A 10,711-nucleotide genomic window follows, 5' to 3' on the forward strand; every position below is an offset into this window, starting at 1 on the left:
GAGAGAGGGAGACAAACCATAAGAGACTTTTTTTAAATTTAATTTTATTTTTTCAGTGTTGCAAGATTGTTTATGTACCACACCCAGTGCTTCATGCAATACGTGCCCTACTTAATACCCTTAATCTCAGAAAACAAATTGAGGGTTGCTGGGGAGTCGGGGTGGGAGGGATGGGGTGGCTGGGTGATGGCCCGTTCGGGAGGGTACGTGCTATGGTGAGCGCTGGGAATTGTGTAAGACTGATGAATCGCAAACCTGTAGCCCTGAAACAAATAATACATTATGTTAATAAAAGAGAAAAAAGGTAAGAAAATAAAGAGATAAGGCAAGGTGCCATGGTGCACTGGAAAATTTCAGGGCTGATACAGGAAAAAACAGGACCAGGAGATGGCAGTATGGCACAGCATGCGTCTCCGGCAGTGGTAGGATGGGCTATGGGCTTGCTTGAGAAAGGACGTCCCTCTCTGGAGGAGATCTTCCAGATACTGTGGGGAGGGGCTGCCCGCCAGGGTACTAAGGCCAGGGAACTCTGAGGGAAGCAGGGAATCAGGAGAAGGGGCTGTGTGCCTAGGCAATGCCATTCAGCTGTAAGATGGGAGGCTCTGATTCAGAGCCCTGGAAGGCAGCAGCAGTTTGGGGTCTTATATAGCCTATGAGGTTTATCTTGCGCATGGCTTGCTGTTGCTGGGTGCAGTTCCCTGAGGTATGCACACCTGGCAGGATCTAGATCCTAAAAATATACTTGTTTGGGCTGTATTTAAAGCAATTGGCTGTGCAAGGATTCGAGGTTCTTGTCGGCAGGCTCTGGGCTAACAGTCCAGTATACAGAGCTCATCTCTGCATCAAGACTTCTAACCATGGGTATCAGAACACATAGCACTCCAGCTGCAGCCTTGACAGTGAGAACAAAAAGTCTCCTCCGCAGATGGCCTTCTGCCTCCTCCTCCTCCCATCCTGGGCTTCCTTCCTCAAACACCGGCCATGCCTGGCTCTCAGACTTGGAGGGAAAGATCCAATGGGAAGGAGGAGGGGATGGCAGTGGGGAGCATCCCCCACTGATGGATCAGGAGCACTGGGACGAAATAATGGGACGAGTGCAGACAGGATGTAAGGAACTCAAGTATTGATCTGGGACGTGAGAGGAACTGTCATGGGACCTACAAGTCAGAATCTGCCTGCACCCTAGGGATGAACATTGTAAACAGTTGTTATCTTTATCCTGACTGTCCTCTGACCCACCACTTTTTTAATTTTCAGGAATACCCCACTCTGTGAGGTGTCCATGGAATGTGGTACCCCACCCCTTCCCTGAGGAATGTCTGGATGGGGTCTTCCTGTTTCATGGAATCCCAGGGGCCAGGATGCCCACTGGATCATCAGATGGCCAGGAACCAAAGTGGAATGGCAATTAGAATCATTCCCCAAGGCAGTGTTCTCTGATGGCCCCACTGGCAGTATCCCCTGAAGTGGTGTCCACAGAGCCCTGAGCACACCATTCCTGTAGCCTGACCTTCGCTGTGGTTCCAGCCAGTCAGCTTCACATTGGATCATGCCTAATTTCTAAGGCTGATCCTACAGCCTCTGTGATGAATTTGTCAACAGCTATCCTTCCATTAGTTGGGGTCATTCTGTTGTTTACAATCAAGAAACCTGATCAATACAAATGCCATGGCCTCTTTCCCACCCAGAAGTTGTAGATTTCTATGTCTCCAGGCTACTCCAGATCCGTCCTCAAAGTCTTAAATCAAAGATCAAGCACATTTTTTTCCCCTGAAAGACAAATTCTTTCCAAGATGGTCCGTCCTCAAAATGTAATGAACAATTTCCATTATAGTAAGTAGACAGGATATGTATCAAACTCTTCTTTTGATGGATAGGAAAAAGATCAATTAATTAGCAAATGTGAAAACATTTTTATTGACCTGAAGATACAGCAATTTGAGAAAAGCAAAACAGTTGACATTGTTTTCAATTATTGTCACAGCAAGATGCCTATAAAATTCGTGTAATTGGATTGAATGGCACTGTTAACGACTCTTTGGATATGTACACATCCAGTCATACACTTTAGAATTTGCAGAGGCAAATCAATTTAATATGCTTTATTCACTTTCTGGGTTGGGTACTGGGTTTTATCTCATTTGAATAACACACATCAGATGGGCTCTAGTTTGCATTTTTGACCACTAACATACTTTCCAATTCTGCCTTTTCCCCATCATTATTTAGCACTGTGATTGCGTTAGTCATTTCTTTTTTTTTTTTTTTAATTTCATTTATTTGACAGAATACAAGTAGGCAGAGCAGCAGGCAGAGGGAAGGGAGAAGCAGGTTCTCCACTGAGCAGGAAGCCTGATGTGGGGCTCAATCCCAGGACCCCGGGATCAGGACCTGAGCCGAAGGCAGAGGCTTAACTGACTGAGCCACCCAGGCGCCCATGTCAGTCATTTCTTAGACAGGACATTAACCACATTCATTACCAGCTAAATTATTTTATTCAAAGGGCAGTAACAAATCACCCTCAACCTAGACAATTGAGTATCAAACCCTTTTGTTTTAAAGATTTTTTTTTTTATTTGACAGACAGAGAGCACAGAGAGAGAGAAAGAGAGAGAGAGAGGAAGAAGCAGGCTCCCTGCTGAGCAGAGAGCCTGATGTGGGGCTCTATCCCAGGACCCTAGGCTCACGACCGGAGCCGAAGGCAGAGGCTTAACCCACTGAGCCACCCAGACACCTCGAGTATCAGACCCTTTTAACTGTGGTCTACCTAGGTTGGCTGAAAGAATGTTGGTCCCAGCTGCCCTAGCTGCTCCTCCTTTCCAAGGAACAGCATCTCAGCAGCATCGTCAAGTTTGACTCCACACTCTCTCTACTGATTCGCTGCTATCTACGGAGGGTTATGCATGTGTCTGATTCGGTGAGAGGATGCGGATTATTTGTTCTCCTGGTGAACAGCTTATATATGATCATCAAAACAAAAATCTACAGGAATGTGTGTCAGTGTCAAAGGCAAATTGTGGGTCAGTTTGAAGGCCAAATCATAGGGAATTCACTGTTGCCAACCAGGAGTTCAAACAGTAGAGAAGTACAATTCCATGACCAACCTGTCTTCCCTCCAACCCTCCCCCCTTGAAGAAAATATTAAATATATATATCTATATATATTTTATAATTTTTTTTTAATATGCCACAATTTTTATTGCAACGTGGCCATTATTGTGAGGGCGGGGTTTGATCTCAAAAACAATGTTCCATTTAAGGCTCTTTTATACAGAAATTGCCATCATGACTGATATTCAAAATATTTTTAGTGTTGCAAAACTTAACATGGTAAACATAAACTCCTACACTTATTCAGTAGTGTACACTCAATGGAAAATGAAGAGGCATTAGTAACAGCTATTTCTTTTAAGATATGCAGGTAACAGGAATGAATACTGAGGTACTAGGATAAGTTGATGACACAGTTAACAAAACTTAATTGGCATTCCTTTTGGGGGAGCGGTGGGAGGTTAAACTCATTACAAAAAAGTGCTTTCAATGCATAGTGTTATATCTGTGCTGCCATGTCACAAAAATAGGCTTGCCAAGGCAGGTGAGGTGTATGAATGCTTGAGCCTCACAGAACTGCAATCAAGTGCAACTATAAATAATAATACTGAATAAAGTTTACCATCTGACCAGTGGATAATACTTTCAAGGCATTCAATCAGCTTACCCTTTGCAGTATTCTAAGCTATTCACATTGACAATCACTTTCATTGTAGTGCTTGCTGCAAGGGAGGCATACAACCAGTTGTTTTGGCTAAAATATGATGGGAAGGCATTCCTTGGATTCTACATTAAAGTAACAGTATTAAACAGTCTAATGGCAATCACTGATAGGTTGCTTACATGAATGATATTTCCTTCATTCACTGTATTGGAAGGACCCAGTGGGAAGAGAAAGGAAAACAAAACAAAACAAAACAAAACACCTAATACTATTTCAATTGATTGAGCTGGAGAAATGGAAGCTCCTTAAGATCCAGATGGCACTTGACTGTCATTTTATAAGGGTTTTCCTTCAAGTGAAACTACTACATTGCCTCCCAATTTCTCTCCAAGTGTTGAACGGTCCTTTATATCATCCAAGCCATTTACTTGCCACTCATGTTTAATGCCTGTAAATTTCTTTTTAATGGCATCTTTAGAGCTAGCATAAATCATCTTGCTTTTTAAAGGTGCACTTTCAGGAGCCCAGAATATAAATACTAGGTCTTCTTTCTTAGACTCTTTTGTTTCGTATGTGGCATCGTACAAAGCATATCGGCAATCATTCAGAGGTAGCAACTTCACAAAAGATGTGTAGGGGTCCTCTACAGTATCACCAATGTCACCCACCAAGATCTGCTTTGCTTCTTCTACAATTATTTGTCTTTTGTCATCGCTTAAACAGAAGAGAACGGCTTTCTTTCTTTTTTTGATCTCCTCTTGTGTAGAAGATTTCCTTACTTTCATATCATTAAAAACTTTGATGACTTCATCATTCACTGTAACTCCAGAAGCCATAGTGCCCGCGGCTGTGGCTGCGGCGGCGGCTCGGACTCCGGCTCTTGTGGCACTGGTAGGAGAGGGAGGGGCGGGCGGGCAGCGGCGAGTGCGGGGCACGCCGGGAGCTGCCTATTTTATAATTTTTACAATTTCTACGTATGTGTTTAATATATATGGTGCCCAAATGTGAAGAAAGCTGTGTCCCACAGGCCTCTAGCAATCATACAAGCACTGGAAGGAGTTGCTCTCCCCAACCTAGCGCAGAGCCCCCTGGAATCCTTCCTCTTGCCCTCTAAGGATGAATCTTAACATTGTGCCAGAAAAAGGAAAAACATTTAAAGGGACCAGGTCACTTTTTCATAGATAAGGTAACAAAGCATGAATCTGAAATTAAGAGGTGATGAACTGAAAACTGCTGGGGCGCCTGGGTGGCTCAGTCATTTAAGCATCCGAATCTTGCTTTCAGCTCAGGTCATGATCTCAGGGTCATGGGATGGGGATGGGGCCCGGGTCAGGCTCTGCATTCTGTGTGGAGTCTGCTTGTCCCTCTCCCCCTGCTCCTCCCCCAGCTCATGCTCTTACTCTTGCTATAATAAATAAGTTTAAATCTTTTTTAAAAATTAATAATTGTCATAACACTGTACATATTGCTCCAACCATTTAAGTCTAACTATTGGACTAGAAAAAAAAAAATCCCTAAGTCAAGTGGTTTAAAATAGCCACTGTAGGATTTTCTCTCATGGGTCCGCAGATTCCTGAGGCCAGCTGGGCCATTCTCGTACTCCACATTATGACCTCTGGGGCTGTGGCCTTCCGGAGGCTCAGCTGGGCTAGAAGAGCCAAGGTGGTTTGCCTCCATGCGTTACATCACCCAGAAGGACTAGAAGGCCGGACTCAGTTGAGATGCTGGAAAAGCTGAGTCTCTGTCTCCACACAACCTCAGACCTTCTTCATCTCCACGTGCCTTCTCCATATGGTCACTCCACATGGTCTCTTTAATAGGTCTTTTTAGCCAGACTTCTTAAATTGTGGTCTGAGAATGGAAAGAGCTTTGGGACATAGCCTTGAGCTCCCTATCACTCCCCAGGCTTAAAGGAGGTTGAATATTCACTGGTGGAGATTCTCAAGAAGGGATTCAAGCATCAGCCAGCTGGCCAGACTGAATGCCCTCCCAAAGCTGAGATTCAAGATTTCTAAGACTTGACATTCTTCATTGGACTATATGACAACACCAACGTCCCAATTTCCCTGCTAATGATTTCACTGGACTGTCTAATCCTAGCAGAGGACACGGTGCCTGCTAGTTAGTAATTGGTTTGCATAAGCTAGAGTAAGCCGTATTTGAATCATGCATGTATCTGCAGAAATTGAAAATAATTGACCAAACCACAAGTGGTGTTGTTGAATTTCATATTTGGTGAATATGTAAGACAGTTTGCATTGCATTCTCACTTCTTAAGCCACATTTAACATACCCATGGAGGGGCGCCTGGGTGGCTCAGTGGATTAAGCCGCTGCCTTCGGCTCGGGTCATGATCTCAGGGTCCTGGGATCGAGCCCCGCATCGGGCTCTCTGCTCCACAGGGAGCCTGCTTCCTCCTTTCTCTCTGCCTGCCTCTCTGCCTACTTGTGATCTCTCTCTGTGTCAAATAAATAAATAAAATCTTTAAAAAAAACATACCCATGGAAATTCATCATTCTGAAGTATTGCCACATGCATGATTCCTTTCTGATGGACACATCTTTGCCTTTTATCTTCTAGGAACTGAGGTGCCTGACTTGAGCAAGCCTCATTTGAGATTTTATACTTTTGTTTCATATTCTCCCTTGTGAAACTGTCTTCACGAAGGATGGCGAGTAAATGACATCTGTTTGCATTGAGAATATGGTTTTCTTTATGTCTGGTCTATTAACAAGTCTGGGTTCGACCTAAGAGATTATTCAGTGTTTGCAAAGGAAAAGAGTATGGCCAGCTTGCTGCTAGAAAAATACTCTCCCAGATTTTACGGTATTGTTACAGTCTTTAATGAAAATTGTGCAGTTGTGTCCTGCTGGGTATCAATGTAAAATTAATTTGGTCTTTTTCTCCCTCTGCATCTTGACTTTTTGGTGGGAGACAGTGGTTGTTGCCCAGAGCAGCTTGTTCAAGCTTTGGCCACTAGGTGGTGCACTCGGTAAACATTATCTCCCCCTCCTGGGACCCCTTGCAATCTCACCTCTTACTCTCAAAATGCCCATTTTCTATGTTGGGTCAGAGGGCCAGTTTCATTCACTATGAAATAATTATATTTATCTTAGCATTTAAGCCACAGTGAACTATAATTTCTTTCAACCCGATACATCCCCTTCAAATTCATCTATGTGGTCATAGAAGGAAACTGAGCTGCTTAAAATGAGTGCCTCATCAGTGGAGGCATGCAAGCAAAGGCAGGAGAGCCATCTGGTGGAGCCAAGTTGGAAACATGATGACACTTTATCTCTGAATACTTTAAGTGTATTTTCAGGTCATGATCCTGGGGGCCGGATCGTTTCCACCACACTGTAGGGCCTATTGTGTTACAGAACCTGGACTGGATCCTGACGGAAGAACCAAGAGGCACTGGGAGACTTTGGAGGTTTATTTAATACAGGGGTGGGGTGGCGTGGGGGCGGTGGTGGTAGGGGGTTGAGAGGAGACTGTTCTCCAAAGTTCTGAGCCCCCAGCACAAGCAGGGAGGGTAATTTGTACCCTTCTACTTCCACATACTTGGTGCTTTTGGTGCATGTGGGAAACGGGGTAGGAAGGAAGAACCTGGAAGGGCTCTGAGACGGGGACGGGAATTCCCGTGCTGATTTGGCCGGCCATCTTAGAGTACAGTTTTTTCCTTATCATTCCTCTTCGATGCTCCTTTAAACACCTAGTTTAGAGGGTCATCATTATCATCTACTGTGGGCCGATAGCCCTGCAAGGCTAGTATCTGGGCAGCAGCTTGTCCGGTACCAATGCTTTCTGTGAACTTAGCAATCCACCTTAAGGTTCCCAAGGTTGCCCAATAAGCAATACCAAGTTTCTAGGAGAAAGTCCAGTCAGAAGGGGCAGCAGCGTAAAGTCCAACTCCTGAGGTGAGGGATATCGCACCGATGATAGCCAGGGACCATAGCAAACAGATGTCCATCTGTCAGTAGGTCTCACCGAAGGTCAGGTGGGGCGGGTCCATGGTTTGGTTGGGCTTTCCACTGGTGTGATTCGTCCGACTGGTGACCCTTCTTTAGAGTGGGGGACCCACTGGTTGATACCTGAGACCTTGAGGGAAGTAGGTGTGGTTAGAATAACAGTGTGGGGCCCTGTCCACTATGGTTTTGAGGGTGTCCTTTCTAAAACTTCTCAGGAGATGCCTTAGAGTTTTCCCCAGGGTTTGGAGTTGTTGGGACACTTCTAAGCTTCCAATCTGTTTGAGGTCTCCTCTAAGCCTGCTTATTATGGGCGGTGGCCTACATGGAGCCTTTGAGGTAAATTATAGCAGCAATCTTTTAAGTCCCGTTGACTAGAATAAACAGTATCAATGACCTCCAATAGTCATGCTGTACAGAAGTATGACATTCACGTCCAGCCATAAGGGTAGCTGGGTTTCAAGTCTGATAGGCTTTAGGTATTATTTCAGGTGTATCCGCAAGCATAGTCTGGTATTTAATAAGCCAGCCTCCATCATCCATGGTGGCCTTTGGTTTCTAAGACAAACCTGGACCTGATGTGAAGTCATTACAGTCAGGGACTGTCCCACAGTGAGCTTTGAGGATCCTTTTACCAGAAGGGTTGTTGTATAGCTTAGCTAAAGCCTTTGTTTGCAATTGTACCTCAATAGAGGTGGCTTCTAGGATAAATATGACTAAAAAATTTAATACCATTAAGAAGACCTCTTTGAGGTAAAATGTTAATATTCTAATTACAAAGGATCACAGGCAAGTGGGAGAAAACTTATCTCAGGAGATAAGGGCATCCCCAAATGCATCATCCAATCCAACTACAGAGAAAGTGGGGCCATCCATTACCTCTACAAGTCTGTAGTTAACCCTATGGAGTGGTGCCTGCTCTGGCTTTTAGGGAATGATATCATCATTCCAAACACACAGAATTGGTCAAAGTGCTAGCTGAGTTATACAATTGTTGGGGAATTAATCCCATTTTCCAGCTGTTTAAATAATTATGTGCTCATGGGATTCTGTTATTATCCCCACAGAATAACAAGCAAGAAGACTGTCTAAACGAGCTATTGTGCAACTTCCCTGAAGTTTACCTCAAGTTGTCTAGCTCAGGTAAACAACACACATTTGAAGAATCAAATCTAGGGGCGCCTGGGTGGCTCAGTGGGTTAAGCCTCTGCCTTTGGCTCAGTGGTGATTTCAGGGTCCTGGGATCAAGCCCCGCATTGGGCTCTCTGTTCAGTGGGGAGCCTGCTTCCCCCCCACCCCCCTCTCTCTACCTGCTCTCTGCCTACTTGTGATCTCTCTGTCAAATAAACAAATAAAATATTTTTAAAAAGAAAGAAAGAATCAAATCTAGAATTTAACATCCACAAAGGTGGGTTATTTAAATGTAATTTTTCTAAGATAACCCTCATTTCCAGCGATAGCCAAATCAGGACTTATTTATTTGAAAAACAAGTCCAGGCACGCCTGGGTGGCTCAGTGGATTAAGCCTCTGCCTTTGGCTCAGGTCCTTACTCAGAATCCTGAGATGGAGTCCTGCATCAGGCTGTCAGCTTGGCCGGGAGCCTGCTTCCTCCTCTCTCTCTCTGCCTACTTGTGATCTCTGTCAAATAAATAAATATTTTTTTAAAAAATGAAAAACAAGTCCAGTTTTAACAAACTTGACCTAATCATTTACATAAGCTCAGCAAAAATAGTGGGTGATCATATAGATCTTTTAGAATCTGCTCTGCTAGAACTTTTATAAGGAATCTCTAGGTTGAACTTTTAGTAGCCTCTCCAAGGCAGAAACCAGGCCAAGTACTTGCCATCAGACATGCCTGCAGTACCTGTAAGATTTGGGCAGATTCCTCTTCACAAGGTCCCCAAAGTATCCTGAGGTTCCTGCACCCACCAGGAAGTGACATTCTTTACTCACCTGGTGAGGCTGCTGGGAACTCTGTAAGCAAGGTACCAGGCCAACATTTCCAAGGGGCTTTATGACTCCAGGTTTCATAAAGCTGTTTCATAAAGCTGTCCATTCCTTAATGCTGTTTGGTCCTATCTGAGTCTATGCATGTCTCTCTCAAATATGACATTCCAGTCAAAGCCTTGGTAAAATAACCAATGTTTCCAATGGTGTCCTGTTACATGGAGAATGGTTCTTAATGAACTTATGCAAATGACTAGGACTGCCATGGAAGAAGAACTACTTACCAAGACTTTTGAGTTTCAGAGAGTTCAGATAGAAAAGTTGAATGCTTTAATTTGCTTACAAATGATTATTTTATCATGTTTCCGTAAGTCACAGAAATCTTGAGTTTCCTTAATCAGGAAGAGCGAACATTAAGGAACCAGCAATGTTTTTCAAACAAGGATCACAAAACTACAATCGCCTTTTTAGTTCATTCAGTCCCCATCACTGATTCTTGTTCAGTCTGAATGCAGTTCAGTTACTTAGTTCTGGAAGTTCTTTACTCATTTCAGTTCTGATCTTAAAGATACTGGGTACCTGCATTGTCCTAAAGGTCCTTTATATTAACCTCCTTGAAGATGAAACTCATTTTGCAAGACATTAAGAACAATTATAAATGACAAAAAACTCAGAAATGAATATTGTTAATGATCTGATAGGAGATTCCACTATGATACGATTGACAAGGAAACTCAGTTATTCTGTGATACGTAACTCTCCAACAGCCAGAACCAGAATGTTACAAACCAACCAAGCAAGCCTAATTAGTCGACAAGACTTTTTTCAGGATTTAAATCTTGGGGAAGTTTGTTAAAATCTTAGAAAGTTTTAAAGCACATGCCTAAATAAGATTAGGGATGTGAAAGACCTAATAAACGTTAAAGACTGAGAAACTGGTTTTTCTAGGCAGGCAGAGAGAAAACAACTATTTGCATTTTCTTACCAAGAGCAGACCAACAACTGGAGAATACTTTCTTTTTGAACGGAGAGAAAGCAGACTTTCAATCTTATACCAATGCACTTTAAAATCCATTCATT

At 43.5% G+C, this 10,711-nt stretch overlaps 1 protein-coding gene across 1 annotated transcript; it reads right to left on the reverse strand.

Moving 5' to 3' along the window:
- Positions 1–3,163: 3,163 nt before the first annotated feature.
- LOC123953105 (cofilin-2) lies at positions 3,164–4,646 on the reverse strand. The gene has a single exon (XM_046023050.1). The coding sequence runs from the start codon at positions 4,549–4,551 to the stop codon at positions 4,051–4,053; it is 501 nt and encodes a 166-aa protein (XP_045879006.1). The 5' UTR covers positions 4,552–4,646; the 3' UTR covers positions 3,164–4,050.
- Between the last annotated feature and the right edge of the window lie 6,065 nt (positions 4,647–10,711).

Source organism: Meles meles, chromosome 11 (assembly GCF_922984935.1).
Source record: "Meles meles chromosome 11, mMelMel3.1 paternal haplotype, whole genome shotgun sequence".
Lineage (NCBI taxonomy): Eukaryota > Metazoa > Chordata > Mammalia > Carnivora > Mustelidae > Meles > Meles meles.